Raw genomic sequence first — 17232 nt, forward strand, 5'->3', positions numbered from 1 at the left:
TTAATCAACAGGGTATGATAAGATTAGCGTGACCTACTCCTTTCCTTGAATTGTTACTAAGTACAAAAGGCATTAAAAATGTATTCCTTTTTGGTCGTTACAATCCTTCTCGTTGGCGTTTCATGGTAAGTAATATTTTAAAAAGTCAGTTTTATCAGTCCAGTGACACTGCTTACTAATATATTTGACTAAGTTTTGGCTTGCAACCGCAAATTATTTGGTGAGCCCCCCACCTCAATGTTGACCATGTTTAAAATCTGATCGGAATTACGTAACAGCCATGAAGAGACCCAACTGCTGAGGTCATATTCGCAAACGTTCAGCTTCATAAGCTTAGAGTTTAAGAGGAGAAGTCGCAGTAAATACAGAAAGAACGGAGCTTAAAAGGTAGCTGGAAAAAAACACGCGAAAATTTGTGAAAAGAATATGTTATTTTGGTTCTTGCTACATATTAAATTTCATAATGAAAAGGATTAATAAGTGGCTAATGTAACCGTTTCAATATGTCTGCATGTGGTAGTCATGACTACGACATTTGTAATCCACTTCACCTGGAACCCCTTTCGGTGTGGCAAGTTGCTCATGATATCAACAGCTAATTAATGGACCACGAGGGGGCCTCGGGTTAGAGTGAAGGAGTCGTCCAGTCGGCATTATTCCTGCCATACAGCGACTCCGGGTAAGAACGTGCCCCCAGCAACCTGTGCATGTCTTCTTAATTGATCGGGTGGTAAGGCATGCTTGATTGTGTCATCGAACCCCTATGGCAAGGACTTTTCTCATAATGTTAACCACTGTTTTTTTCTAATACAGGCTTGTCTTGTCCTTAATTGACAAGGAATGTAAAAGGCTTATGTGGTAGCACGGGGTCCCGTTCACAGGTCACAAATGAGGAGACTTTAAGCAACGTCGGCCGCGTAGATTAGTTGGATGGGTGACAGTGTTCGGCAGCTGGACTGAGAATGAAAACCGAGTGCATTCTGATCCACTGCCAATGGTAATAATGTTACCGCTTTGCCCAACGCTGAACTTTGGGAGGGAAGCGCAATATACACACACAAATAATTATTAATATTTCTTGTGGGGTAGCCTAAAGCGTTTTCTCGTCACTCCGAAAACCTAGGCTCGATTGCCCACATGGGTACATTGTGTGAAGCCCATTTCCGTTCTCCCCCGCCGTGATATTGCTTGAATTTTGCTAAAATCGGCGTAAAACCATACTCACTCACTCTTTTTTCAATTGAGTATGTGTTGTGTACGTTTTCAAAAACCGTTTAACCAAAACGTATGATAAAATCGTCGGCCACATAATAGTTGATGCCGTCAAATGCAGGGGGCAATGAAACAAGCGTCAACGTTGCTGCTCCATGTATATGCTTGTCATGTGAAATGTTATTTTGCAATTTTCCAGCCAGCACCATAATCACAACAGCCATGAAATCTACACTAATGTGATCGAAAATGTATGGCTGAGCTCGGATGATAACGGCGATGGCATCTTTGAAAGATTCGAACTGACTCTTGTCTTCGCTCACTACGATGAAAATGGTAAGACTGGGATGGGATTGGATGTCTGTGGTTAAAGACTAATAGTCTGACCCAGTTTCGATAACAGGTTGCCAGAATTGTACTGCTTGTGGTTTAAAACAACATGTGGCTCCCCTTGTATTTTAAAGAAAGGTTCCCCAAAGCACTGAAAACATATAAATGTTGTCGTTGAGGTAAAATATGTTTCGCTGGATAATGTTCCTTTAGAGAGAGAAAATCGTGTCTTGAAGCAGTGATCGAAAATATATCTCCTTCCCGTCGGAAAAAGAAATGGTGGCTCCCCAGTGTTATACCTTTCCTTTGTCACCAGGTGATAAGATTGTCACCCACCACGAGTACATGGACTCCGTGCCTGCACACTCCACCCTGAGGGAGTACAGCCATGCGGTCTTCAAGGAGTTCGACGCTAATGATGACCACCTGCTGGACACACCAGACATCGATCTCGTCTATGGCAAAATGGATCTTGACGGTAAACAATACATTATTACAGTCCCTACAACACTCGTACCTGTGCTTGTCGCAAGAGGCGACTAACGGGATCTGGTGGTCAGGCTAGATGACTTGGTTGATGCATATCATCGTATCTCAATTGCGTAGGTCGAGGTTCATGATATCAATGACTGGATTGTCTGGTACAGACCCGATCATTAACAGACCGCCGTTTTACAGCTGGAATATTGCTGAGTACGGCGTTAAACAACCAAACAAACACATTTTCCAAAAGGTTCAAGCGGACATATTTGTGAACTTTGTTGAAAGGCAAGTGCAAGGAAGGAACATTAAAACATGTATCCCATAGAATGTGATGCTTGAAGCGACGAAAATTTACCCTGAAGGCGTGAATTTTAGCTCGTGCGCCGTTATTGAGTTTGCGTGTAGGGCGTTAAAATAACATTCACTAACACCTGGGCAATGGTCGGCCCAGGCGACGCATTTCGCTCTGCTGGGTTGCTTTTGAAACCTTTTATAGAATCCAGGTTCGATCTGATTATGTTAGAGCTATATCCGTGCTCATAGGTTTCAACAAAGTGGAAATCTGCGTCACTTCCTGTTTATCGCCTGCGTAAAGCTGACACAAACCATTATATAACTGAATTACTGTTCAAAGCTCTAAAGTCTTCGACGAAGTACAGTAACTGCAACTGTTTGTAGCATGTGGATATGACATTTCAATAATCTGCTTATTTTGTTCAGGTAACAAGGAGGTCTCTAAAGATGAGTTTACAGCCTACTGGATGAACGTAAGTGTACAAAGCTCCATATATTAAATCTAAACCTCTGTTTGTCTAAAATTCGTTGTTGCTCGTTGTTACACGCCGCACTCAGCAATATTCCAGCTATATGACGGCGGTCTGTAAATATTCGAGTCTGGACTAGACAATCCCGTGATTGACATCATGAGCATCGATCCACGCATTTGGGATGCGATGACAAGCATGGTTGTCCTGTGTATGAACCCACGGGGGTTCCAGAGTAACAATTATTGTAGGTCCCCAGCAACCTATGCATGTCGTAAGAGACGACTAAGGTTTTGTTTTGTTCTTTGTTTAACGCCGCACTCAGCAATATTCTAGCTATATGACGGCGGTCTGTAAATAATAGAGTTGGTCCAGACAATCCAGTGATTGACATCTTGAGCATCGATCCACGCAATCGGGATACGATGACATGCATCAAGCAAGTCAGCGAGCCTGACCACCCGATCCTGTTAGTGGCCTCTTACCACAAGCACAGTCGCATTTTACGGCAAGCATGGGTCGCTTAAGACCTATTCTACCCCGAATCTTCACGGGGCAGGCGACCAAGTAAATCGTTTGGTCAGGCTATGAGAAACCGTTGATGACGCGGCAAAGTACCTTGACGGCGTGGATTGTTGCTCATTATATCAATCACTGGATTGTCTTGCCCAGAATCGATAATATCTTTTCGTTCACCGTCATGTAGTTGAAGTATTGTTAAGTGCGGCTTTAAACAACAAGACACGCAATTATTTTGTATTAATATATATAATCGACCAGATATTTTTATTACACTTCAGATTTTGACGAAGACGGCTCACCTGCACGGCCACGGCCTTCACTTGGGCCACCACAACTAAATCACGTGACCACTTGCAGCAATAACTGCTAAACGTGTTTGATCAATAAAACAGGAATTTTCCTATATTTGTATAATGAACCACACCAATGATAATGTACGAATGTACAAACAAACAAATGGTATTTGACCGGTTTGTCTTACCTGTTCATCTTCACAAGGCAAGGGAGTTAACTGACTGTAAAAGTCCAGTTTCCACCCTTGCCGAAATAGGCTGGAAATTCGTGGCTCGATCGTAGCGCCACGAGTGGCGATTACCAGTTATGTCCCTTCTACGTCCCTTCTACTGACCAATCAGATACCGCTAGATTTAATCCAAAATACAAGTAATACACTCTTCAAAAAGGAAAAGCACAGGTAGATTTTTAGTAAATTTATTGTACCTAATAAATTCGATATATTTAATTCAAAATCATAGATAAAATGTCACATGTTGTCGTTGTCCAAAGGCATTGAAAACTGTTTATTGTCATGTCACATAAGGCCATAAGGTTACGCTGAACGTGTGACCGCCCTGGGCAGCAATAACGGCTCTGCATGTCCTCGGCACTGACTGGATGAGTGTACGAATTTTGTCCTGCGGAATTCTGCACCATTCTGCTTGTAACGCGTTGGCAAGTTGTGGGAGTGTCTGTAGCGTGTTCTGGCGTTGACGTTTACGTCGATCGAGTTCATCCCAGAGGTGTTCGATTGGATTGAGATCTTGAGATCTCGACGGCCAGGGCAAGCCGTTGATGTTGACATTATGAAGGTCGTCTAACATGACACGAAATGTGTGCGGTGGAGCGTTGTCCTGTTGAAACAGCTCCCTCTGGCGGTCAATGATTGGAAGAAGGTGAGGTTGAAGAATTTTATTTCATGCAGCGATTTGCTGTCGAATTTCCCTGAACCACAACCAAGTTAGATCTCGTGGTGTAGGATATGTATGGCCCCACACATCATGACACTACCGCCAACGAAATTGTCGAAGCATAGTCGCCTTTTACGGCAAGCATAGGTTGCTGAAGACCTATTCTACCCCGGATCTTCACGGCACGGACGATAACTGGTCTTCTGGATCGAATTCCAGCCTCGCGAAGATGGTTCCTGACAGTCTGGTCCAATATCCTCCTCAAACCAGGGTTGGTTTGGTTTTATTGTTTAACGCCGCACTCAGCAATATTCCAGCTATATGACGGCGGTCTGTAAATAATCGAGTCTGGAACAGACAATCCAGTGATTGACATCATGAGCATCTATCCACGCAATTGGGATCGATGAAATGCATGAACCAAGTCAGCGAGCCTGACCACCCGATCCCGTCAGTCGCATTTTACGACAAACATAGTCGCCTTTTACCGCAAGCGTGGGTTGCTGAAGACCTATTCTACCCCGGATCTTCACGGCATGGACGAAAACTGGTCTTCTGGATCGAATTCCAGCCTCGCGAAGATGGTTCTTGACAGTCTGGTCCGATATCCTCCTCAAACCGGGGATGCGTCCTGCAGTCTCCGCAGCTGTGGCATTGCGATGACCTAGGTGGAACAGTCGAATTTAGCGATCCTGTGCAGGTTGGTTACTCTTGGTCGGTCGGTTCTCGGACGGTCTGCAGTGGAATTGAACTGTGTGTATCGGTCACAGAGGCGGCAAATGGTGATGAGGTGGACGTTGAAGTGGCGTGCAACAGAAGACTGTGATTCCCCTCTTTGGATACGTCCTAAGGCGATACGTCCGATCGGCAGTGCTGAGTCTCGGCATTTTCGAGCTTGAAAAATGTTGACGATTGAATGACAAATAATTGGCTTATGCTTGCCTTTTTATGGTCACTACCATGAGTTACAAATGTCATAACTTGCACGTGCATTTTGCTTCACTGTTTTCCTCCATGACATTTTTGAACACGTGTGAAAATAATGCCGTTTTAGACATTGCAAATCGATAATGGCTGCGTTTTGTCGCACCGTTTGTCGAAAATCAGGCCTTCAACATTTTCCAATAACACATATCCAGTTTATATACCGGATTTTTTGTGTAGTCATGTTCAATGAACTACATACAACCTGTGCGTTTCTTTTTTGAAGAGTGTATATGTACTGACTGGACAAAAAAATGGTAAATTTTTTCAACATCACCACGAACTTAGAGTGAAAGTATACGGGGTCTTTTTAAACGGTAATCAATGTTATAAGAGCCGACCAATGAGGATCTGGCGGTCACAATGTGTTACCAGACGTGGTTGATGCATGTCATCGAATCCCAATGGAGTCTATCGATTCTCATGGTGGCAGTTACAGGACTGTCTGGTCCAGAGTCGAGTATTGTCAGTGCTGATGGTACAAACAAACAAACATTGTGACGCAATTCTCCTACAGGTGATATTGCTTGATCTCGTCCAAGCCATACATCCCGTGAATCCCTGTTTTGGAAGACAAACTTGCACATTTGCCCCTTAAACTTATCGAATTCAAATTTGTTCTAATGAGTGAGTATGTTTCACGGCACCTTTAGTCACATTCCAGCGGTATCACGGCGGTGGACATATCAAGATGTTACCATCTCACAAAACATCACGATGAACGTGTCCATTAAAATTTCCAGTTCCCATGTATTTAGTGAGAGTTTAACGCCTTTGTGAAACGTATTTCAGTTATCACTCGGCTGCATGAAGTTAGGCATGTGTCAGATGTTTATATCTTTGGTAAAACGAGCACGAGTATGGTTCTGACAAACTAAAAGATCATTATCAGGCAAAATATGGGATTCGAACCTATGATCATCGGTTTTGGGCGCACCTAAGGGACGCAACTCTGCTTGGCGTATTGTGGGGACACAGACGAATGAGACACTCCTAGCCTAGTATAAGGTCACAGCAGCATGTATGTATTAACACAGCAGTGTGTTATGACACATCTCCTAATTCAAAGAAGAGATCAATGAAATCGCCAATTATATGGTCATACGGTTCAATTTGAATTGGTGGGGAGGAATAGGTCTTCACAAACCCATTCTTGGCGTAAAAGGCGACTATGTTTGTCGTAAGAGGCGACTAACGGGATCGGGGGGGTCAGGCTTGGTTAATGCATGTCATCGATCGATATCGTATCCCAATTGCGTGGATCGATGCTGATGATGTCAATCACTGGATTGTCTGATCTAGACTCGATTATTTACAGACCGCAGTCATATAGCTGGAACATTGCTGAGTACGGCGTTAAATAACAAACAAACAATATGAATTTGTGCCGATAAGATGTGACATCATCACGTCACGGTTTCTTGGACAAGAGGGAAATGTCCGAGTATCACGCAAAACCTCATGCAATAAAGACATATTGAAGGTAGGTTTTTTTTGTTTCTGTTTCATACTATTACTGCATAACCGTACAATTGGGAAGTGCATTTTAATAAGAAACACTATTTTGTTCAGTGTGGGGAGCGATAGGAGAGATGGTATTTCGCAACTGGTATTTATATAAATAGCAGGATCCTAGTATAGGTGGTTAAAAAGGCATACAATTTCATTGTTTCAATCAGAAATTCAAATAAGAATATTTTTCAATGATACCCATATTTACTTTGTATACAAGAGATTGATTATTTATTATTATTTACAGACCGCCGTCATATAGCTGTATGATAGTTCAGACTCGATCATATTCGAAACGGAATTGTATCTGTTTATTATATCCTATAGCTACGGGACGCATCTTATCAGCATTTCTTACGGCGCACCTACGCAGGACTGATATTATGACAGGTCAGCACTTTGACCTTGTAGAAGTTGATTATATCTATTTTAATCGCTGCATGAACAGGTAGGTATATAAATCATGCTTTAATATCATTTAAAAACAAAACATAACACTTGGTTTCTTCAAGGTCTATATATGTATGGTTTACAATATTACTAATTATAATGAAAACGAACCATGAAAAGGAATATATGGTGTAAAATAAAGCTGGTGTCTTCAATGCACCATCTTTTAGGGCGTGTGGCTCGGTCTCAAGTCCCAAGGTAATGAATTTCTTATGATAAAACATTGATCAGACTTATGACCAAATTATTATGTTTCATTAACATCACATATACATCATTTTATATGAAGCGCAGTTACTTTTTTCTGCTAACTAATAGATGCAGCAGTAAAATCGTGCAAACTTGACTCATGTTAGGTGAACCCTAAGTCAATATGATACAGAGTGCATTATTACGACACATACGATGATGTAATATGTTCATGTCGATGTAGAACTATCAACACAATGAAAATACTTTCATATAACTTGTTGAGATCAATTAGCTATTATTTTACTATAATGTAGCATAAACAATCTGTTTTGAAACCACATGTCGGATAAATACAATATTAATTATAAAATTAGCATTATTCATGTGTGTGGTTACCATGGAAACAGCGACATCTTCACACCAAGGTTTTGAACTCAACAAAGCGAAGTCTTAAAAGTAGAAACAAAACGTGGCAATCCTCTGACGTTGGCTTGTAGGTCTTGTCTGCAGAAGATTAAGACATCGGGTCACCATATAGCTAGTTGATTGATATTAAACTCCGTCTCGGCTTTTATTGATAAACGTATATTTACGCACCTGTATGAATTGACATCTTTGGTTTGCTTGGTTTGTTGTTTAACACCGCACTAACACAGCGATATTCCAGCTTTATGACTTGGTTGACTTCGTTGATGCATGGCATCGACTCCCAAGTGATGTTAAACCCTTGATTTAAGTGGTCAAGACTCAACTATTTACAGACTGCAGTCATTTTGCTGGAATATTGTTGATTACAAACAAACAAAACAAACAAAACCTCGAATCACCCTATAATTCGAGACATTTTTTAAACCTTATAATGTTTTCCCACGAATTTCTGCTTAAAACAGGTGAGGACGAACCTCGTAACGGGATCATGTGGTCAGGCTCGCTGACTTAGGCGATGCATGTCATCGTATCCCAATTACGTAGATCGATGCTCATGATATCAATCACAGGATAGACTGGTCCAGACTCGATTATTTATACAGACCGCCGTCATATAGCTCGAATATTGCCGAGTGCGGCGTTAAACAACCAACCAACCATCTGGAATCATTGTTATGTGATAATGATTAAAAAAACATATGCTCATGTTATAGTCGGAATCAATTGTCTCCGTTTGGCAGATATTTCCTAAGAATATGAAAATGGTTTTGTCGCTTTTATGTCTAAGCGCCGTGCCATCTACACCCAAAATGGAGTGTCATCGAAGGAATATTTGTGTGGGATTTCATTTGCACGTATGAATGAAGCCGAATCGTCTTAGAAAGCCGACACTTGATTGGCTCAAGAATCCACGCAGCCTTCCTTCTGCTTGGACGGGCAAAGTTGGCCCAGGGTATACGACCTTATCTATGAATGTAACTTACTTTACATAGGGATATCTTCGGTTTCGTTTTTAGTTCATCTGCGTGACATAGGCGCGGCGAAAGATATCATCGAGCGTCTTGAGAATATGTACACGTTGGTTGGTGTTGTGTTGGCCCTTTGCGTCTCCTACGGAGCCTGTCAGTGAGTACACATGCATATTTCTATGAACTATTCATCGTTCCATTGCTCAGACTTACTACACATTCCGAGTGTCTTTTTCCAGAATAACAGTTAACATTACTGCTATTCAAGAGTCAGTTATACTATGATTTTCACAGACAATTAATCAAGTTCTTGTATTCTGTACTCTCTCAACGTCTCTTGAAGGACGACAATAGACCTCCGGCCCTACAATGAAACCGCCAAGGCGATGTTTGTGTCCGCTGATCTTGATCATGACCAGACCTTCACTATCGATGAACTGCGGTATTCTTACAATGCGTACGATGCTGATGGTAAGTACATGTTCCTTTAAGAAGCCCGGGTCAGAATGTACCTCATGCTTGTAAGAAATTCTGAAATGGGGATTGATGGTCAGTTTTCCATATGTGGCTTAAAGTGTGGGTCGATGAAGATGCGTTCAGTCAATGCTTTGCCCAACCCAACCGCGTTTCAATAGAAGTCGAGGTCCTGTAGCTGGAATACCATATTAATTTTGGCGTTACACAACTGCATCGATTTTAAACGTGACCGCCACGACAATGTTATGGCCTTTGACCTTAAAAACTAGACTGACTGCATTTCGACATTTCATTTGAAACTATGATTATGATTACATATATTATGAAGTTACATTTTCCACATCCTTCGCATAGCGTGTCAAGGCCTTGCTCACATAATTTAGATCCGACTTTGAATCCTGTTATTTTGCCTATTAATCGGGGCATTGTTGCATGAAACATTATGAAATATACATGATGTTTTTGTTGTCTCATAATGTCTGTCATATGTATTAGTGTGTTCCTCTTTCCTCACGTATGGTTGGCATTTATGATCTAATGGTTACAGTAAAACAGGTGAGCTTCATTGTGGTATTTCCCAAATTATGTTTGTTGGTTATGTTGGTTTGTCAGCATTATTCCAGCTACATGACGGCGGTCTGTAAATAATCGACTCTGGTCAAGACAATCCACTGATTGATATCATGAGCATCGATGCACACAATTGATATCGATAACATGCTTCAAACCACGACAAGCATAGCCGCCTTTTACGGAAGCAGCGTTACACTGACTGACTTTTATGTGATGTTTTCAGGAGATGGTGTTGTGACCAGAACTGAGTATACCACATTCACGGCTCACCTGAACCCGGAAATGTTCGACTTAACGCATGCCCTGTACGATAACTTTGATGCCGACAAGGATGATGTACTTACTCTCTTTGATTTCAATGCCTTGTTCAAACTGATGGATAACAACGGTAACTATCAAATCGCTCCAATAATATAGCCATTGCACTTTGTTCTTGACTACGAAACGAGATTAAAACGAGGTAAACGGAAATCTAACGAGGAAACTTGAATTAAGGCATTGCTTAACATTGCTGTATTTAGTTCTCAAGGTAAATTAAATGTCATCGTCTACACCTGTTTATAAATTTAGTTTTAAAATCTGAATGTCGATGCTTTTGTTATGAAATAGAAATATATGTGTTAAGGGGAATATCATGAACCTGTTATTGTTGTTCGACTGATGGCACAAGTGGCCTAATCGCCCCTTATTGTGCCAGGATCCTGTGACCGTGGTATCGAATCCCAAATGCTCAGTTACTATATTATCCTTGGTCTGTCATTGTGGATTTTACCTGCACCTGCAGTTTGCTTTCCAACAACATCAAGCTCGCACGCTGTGGTAGATAGCTGGATAACTATTCAAATCTTTGTTTAAGACAACTCACTTGCTAATACACAATTTACCATTGACGAAATATGGAATTGTATACAGCCGAACTTTGATACTCAAGCATATTGTAGTTTGATTTGGTACAGTATATATGTGTCATCTTGAAACATTCCCTGTATTAAGATGAAATTTGGTAACGCTCTGACTGTACATGTAGCATACAAAACGAATGTATTTTGATTCAGAAAATGGGCGTGTGAGTCAGAAGGAATACGTGCATTGGTGGACAGTGGTAAGAATTGTTGAATTTTCATGAAATAATCAACCACTGTAACAACAGTTACGAAACCACAACATACCTAGGTAGAATACGAGCATGGAATTCTATTCATGTGAGACAAGAACAAGTGATCATAGTTTGGGCACAACGCGTGACCTTGTAAATAAAATATCCAGGTGTCTCTACAGCCAGGTACCGTTGGCCATGCCGTCAAACGCTATGTCTTGTGTCAGTTAGATTTTGTTAAAGCCGTTAAATTTCCGTTAAACAATATTCGCTTACTTTGTTACATGTCTTATTAAAGCAAATAAGATGCGACAGGATGAGTGAGTGAATGGTGTTTAACGCCGCATTCAGTTATATTCTAACTTTAACTTGACCGCTTGTAAAATCATTAACTACATCTGCCCCATCGGAGTCGCCAAGCCGGACAAGCCGATCCCCATTGTAGTCAGTTAAGATACAGGGGCCAATATAACCCGAAATCACGGGAGAATAAGAAGTACGATATGATCTGCAAAACAACGTCTTGAAAATTTGATGAAATTTGTTTAATTGAATATTATTTTTTATTTTCCAGACACTTGAATCCCTGGACCATCTCCACCATCCATTAGACTACAATCCAATTTGTAAACAAGGGTTTAAGTGACTCCTGCATGATAAAGTTATGCGACGTTTATCTAACGATTGAACATGATACGTTCATTATTCTGTGTTGTTGTGTATGGAGATTCGTTCGATAGTATTCCAATACATTTGAAATTGGAACCAGGTGGTCTAAGGACTGGCAGACGAATCCGCAGTTCTGTTTCGTTGAATTATGTCCCTAAGATATTTCTGTAGATGTGCTTCAGTCATTCATGTGAATTACCGTCTGTAAATCTACCGGATATTGTGTTTGAAAAGATAGAAATCTTAGAGCTGGCTGGCAAACACTGCCTTTCGCTTCACCCGGATAATCGTTCGATTAGCTGTTAAGACAGGAATCACATTTAAACGTCAAACAGGTATGAACTATTCCAGGTATATTTGGAAACACTGTGTAACTATGCATTTTTCCATAGAGGATGGCTGTAACTGGGAGTGTAAATTTAAACTCGATTATTTCCACGTGGCTGTCACATAGCTGGAACAGTAGAACAACTAACCAACCAAACAATACTGACGCCATTCAATAAACATTGGGGATTCTTAAGCTCGTTGTATTCCGTTCAAAATATGTCTCGTTATTCCGTTAAACACACCACACATTTAAAGGAACTGACTCACAAGTGTGGTTTCAATACTGTATACCAGTCATAACACATAACCTAACATATGTAAAAACATGCTGATAATGACCTTTCGACCCACTCCTTCCTGAAGTTGTAGCGCTAACCTGTATGCGACAAAACAGTTACCTTCCACGACCTAAGCCTAACAGGAATCCGTATAAGAACAAGAGTACGTTTAGATTTAGTCCTGTTTTTGACATTGCCAAAACTTGAAATTAATTAGAGGGCCAAACGCCTACGGGTGTTTAAACAAGGATATCCGTGTTTTGTAGATATGCTTCTGCTTAGTACATGGCGAAAACAACAACAACAAACGACAAACACGTAAATAAGAACGAACTCGTGCAGATCCGGGTGTAGCATAGGTTTTCTTTCGAGAGATCAGTCTGACCTGGATCAAATCATTGGTTGGTTTGTTGTTTAACGCCGCACTTAACAATATTCCAGCTATAGGACAGCGGTCTGTAAATAATCGAGTCTGGACAAGACAAGCCAGTGATTGATATCATGAGCATCGATCCACGCACTTGGGATCGATGGCCAATTTTGAAACAACAAAATGAAGCGTGTTACAAAATACGTCTGTCGGCGTTGAAAAGGCTACCAAAACTATACCTCAATCCTGGACTGGCTGTCTTCTCGGAATGCCATGCCCGCGTTAAGGCCGCACAAATTATTCGTATTATATCGGTTTGGCCGTGGAAAGGAGATGAAATTTTAACCCCTAACTTTTGAATCATCAATTCACCTATTCGTGGCTTGCCTATCCGTCATGGGCGACTGGAAGCATTCTGTCTTCAGGAAGAAGGGGAAGCAAGTAGGCTGAAAACATGAAAATAAGAGATGACCCGGGATCTAGAGTGAGATCAAACTTACATACAAACCTTAGGATTTTGCCAATGAAAACCTTAGAACAAACTAAAAGGGTTTATATAGATTTCGTATGAAAGTAAGAGTAACATTTGGATATTCACATCGATATGTCGCTAGAGAATGTTCGAAAATAATTGATCATACTGTTTATCCAAGTCATCCAAATAATTAAGTAGAACATACATAGCAGAATAAAGCAGAAAATACGATATACATGGAGAAAGGGTACATACATGTAACTCATGAACAAGCAGTAGTGTTCCTATCCTCGCCTGCAAGATAAGACCAGGCATGTTAACGCCTTATCATTTGGACACGTTGAGAGACTAGGCATGTTAACGCCTTATCATTTGGACACGTTGAGAGACTAGGCATGTTAACGCCTTATCATTGGGACACGTTGAGAGACTAGGCATTTTAACGCCTTATCATTTGGACACGTTGAGAGACTAGGCATGTTAACGCCTTATCATTGGGACACGTTGAGAGACTAGGCATTTTAACGCCTTATCATTTGGACACGTTGAGAGACTAGGCATGTTAACGCCTTATCGTTGGGACACGTTGAGAGACTAGGCATGTTAACGCCTTATCATTTGGACACGTTGAGAGACTTGCCTGTAGAAATACATGTGGAATATCTCTCACACTGTGCGAGAGCAGACATCTGGGCAAGCGAAGTAAAGTTCAAGGCGTGTTCGTCAATGAAAAATTAACACGATAAGAATACATACTTTCAAAGTTTTACTTAATACTTACTAGGAATTCACTTAGTATGTTCGACGCAATTCACCATATATAATGAAATGACTGCTTCATGAATGGTAGGCTTGTTTGACAACCCAATTTCGTATTTCTGTTGACGCGCATGTATCATATTTTCACAGTGATATATAGATTGAAAATGATAACGGAATCATTTACGTATTTGAATTAATGTGTAATTTTGCTTCAATATTTATAAGATAAGCAAAGCACAGTAGAAACAATTTCGACTTTTCGTCGTGTTCATCATAACAACAGTCAATGCTGAAGCCTAGTAAAGTTTGTTCTTGAATGTTTGCATATAAGGTATTGTGGCGTGTATGACCAGTGCACTTATGAAGGGCAATGTTCATGGCATTGTGGGACGTTTGAAACAAGTCAAGATGTACAGACATAACTGGAACGGCGTTTGCTTGACATGCAAATTCATAACCTGCACCTTTCGTCGCTCTATGGTTGAAATAATGCCCAAGCGACGTTAAATTTTAACTCACTCACTCACTTTCCTTTATACCGCAAAACCTCCCACGAGACTTTGACAGGTGAACTCACCAATATGGTATGGTATATCTTTGGCCCCTAATATTTGTTTTTTTCTAAATAAAGTACAACTTAATCCTTTTCCTCCAGATACCCACACAAGTTTTAAGCACTTGCTGTTTAATGACATTTCGTCAGCAATAAGTGAAACACATGCCCAGTTCAATACAACTTTGAAACATTAAGTCTCAGCTCTGTAGCTCTGTAGCTCTGACTCATGGCGATGCACTACAGTCACACGGAGATGTGATCGCAATGCACAGAAGAAACACACAAGACGTTCCCACCCCCTTCAGAATGACACTACGAATGCATGACTGTTGCTTGCTTCTTCGATTGTATGCACTGCACAGTATACACGATGTATTTCAACAGAAACAAATTTAAACGTATCTACAGCACGTTTTCTGCAAACAAGAGCTTGATAAAAGTTTCAACCGGGTATATATGACCAACCGTGGAGATTTGGAGATTAACTTATTAAGAAGTGACCGCAGGATACCTGGTACCTGCAAAGAATTATTTCCGGTTGAATATAATCAAACACAAGGTGTCCGTGGAGAATACATACAGACAGCATGGTAGCATGACTTATCACCAATGACAGCATTAACATTATCAAGTCTAGTGATTTATTGATAGCCCATCGTTTACTCATGCTAACGTCATGCATCTGAACATCCTGTAAGTATAAATAGAAATTTAAATTATCACGGTTTTAAACCTAATCTAAAGGGGGTTCCATCTAGGTCAAGATATATAGTTTTGGCGACAATGTGGAATTTCAGACTGCCTCTGATATCAGACAAGCTGGGTAAGACTTGGAATTACACATGACTCTTCAGATTAACACGCTTTTAAGTTGTTAATTTAAAACAATATTTCTCTGATGAAGGATCATGTCTAGTACAAATACAAATCTTAATTTCATTCAAGGGACATTTTCATATTTGTTACACTTTTAACAATGGATTATCCCATGTCGTATTCGCGTGTTTCCTTTCATTCTACATCACCATGAACTGTCTTGCGACGGCGTGTGTGCTTCTCGGAGTCAAAGAATAACATTTTCGGTAGAAAATTTAAATCTGTAATTGGATAGGTTAATTGGGTAAGATTCATCAAAATTCTCGCTTTTACATGCATCACTCGATAGGGAATATCAGGATGGAATTAGTTCCCAATAACCTAATATTGGATCGGGTGGTCAGGTTGGGTGACTTGGCTGATTGTGTGTCATGGTATCCCGACCACGTGTCAACCCAAGACTCGGTGATTTACAGGCCGTACTGATAAAGCTGGAATATTGCTGACTGCGGCGTTAACAACAAACGAAACAAACTAGACTACTTCTGATGTACAATGGATACGAACAATCTTGAAACATTTATTGTGGGCACAAGTTTTGGAATAATCACATCAATGCATCCATTTCAAAGACTACGTGTTTCACAACAAACGTGACTGACTGACGGCTCAAAACCTTTTCGATAACAACGACCTTGATCGGGACTAAGAATTCTCCCCTGCAGACTCCAACTATTGTTCCAAGGCTATGACTCCAACTGCAAGTATACAACACCAAGTCCTTATGGCGTATGACCACATTGGGAGATGACCAGTAACATTTCACAGATTTGTTTTTTAAACTGGGCCGTGTTAGAACGTGCTTAAACGTAAGAAAAAGAGAACATTCATTTTCATTTTGAACTAGAAGAGACACAGGACATGTTGTTTCTATTCGAAGATAGTTTCACAAATTCTTCATTTACCAACATTCGCATTTTCAGTTGACGGGTTGTCTCCCGTGAGGAGTACACCACGTACACTACTCACCAGATTCCACGCATGCGCTCTAGGACATCTTTGACAGCGACAAGACCGGAGTTCTAACCCAGTATGATTATGACAAACTTTAGTTGTGGGATACAAACGGCACTTACTTCCTTTTGAATTGATCATATCATGTCTGGAAAGAAATCATGGATCACATGAGGAGTGATCAGAAACATTTCTAACACATCGACAGCTCGCGAAGATGAGGCGGCCATTTTAAATGTAGATTTATACCAAATTCGCCTTCAGAGAACGGGTATATTCCATTGTCGCTTGACAAGCGTACTGCCGTGCGATGTAAGCCAATAAACACTTACTTTTGTATGCAAATAGTGCGAATGGTGGGTGCTAACGATAGGGCAGGACATGCTTACCCTTTTCGCGAACAGTTGATGTCTTCACTGATTTTCAGTGGTCCATTCATAGCATTTCCACAGCTAGTTTGCCCTTTACGCCTAATGGAATCTGTTTAAGCGGATAATCAAGACCAGTTATTCTCTTGCATTAATTTTTTATATTTTACACCAGTCATACACAATAATATCTGTAAAGAACCTTTCCCGGTTGAATGTGCCCGTACCCAACCACAACGTATTCGTGGGTAATGCATCCAGAAAGCATGGAATCATGCCATCGTAATATGGTATATGATTAAATTATGATTACCGCCTTTAGAGAGCTCAAAATATACACCATACAGTGTGTCATCCTGTGGCCCAGTGTCTCACATCTCTGTGTTGTTATAATATATAACCTGGACCTATTCAC

At 40.7% G+C, this 17232-nt stretch overlaps 2 protein-coding genes across 2 annotated transcripts; both read left to right on the forward strand.

Moving 5' to 3' along the window:
- Positions 1-3714, forward strand: LOC124149046. Its single transcript, XM_046520392.2, has 5 exons — positions 1-125; positions 1412-1548; positions 1859-2020; positions 2746-2792; positions 3590-3714. Exons 1-5 carry the CDS (start codon positions 79-81, stop codon positions 3647-3649), a joined length of 453 nt encoding a protein of 150 aa, XP_046376348.1. The 5' UTR covers positions 1-78; the 3' UTR covers positions 3650-3714.
- Positions 3715-9027: 5313 nt separating this feature from the next.
- LOC124149006 lies at positions 9028-11884 on the forward strand. The gene is made up of 5 exons (XM_046520339.2): positions 9028-9190; positions 9377-9504; positions 10307-10471; positions 11139-11185; positions 11754-11884. Exons 1-5 carry the CDS (start codon positions 9135-9137, stop codon positions 11823-11825), a joined length of 468 nt encoding a protein of 155 aa, XP_046376295.2. The 5' UTR covers positions 9028-9134; the 3' UTR covers positions 11826-11884.
- Positions 11885-17232: the final 5348 nt, after the last annotated feature.

Source organism: Haliotis rufescens, unplaced genomic scaffold, assembly GCF_023055435.1.
Source record: "Haliotis rufescens isolate VD_foot unplaced genomic scaffold, xgHalRufe1.0.p SCAF_8, whole genome shotgun sequence".
Taxonomy (NCBI): Eukaryota; Metazoa; Mollusca; class Gastropoda; order Lepetellida; family Haliotidae; genus Haliotis; species Haliotis rufescens.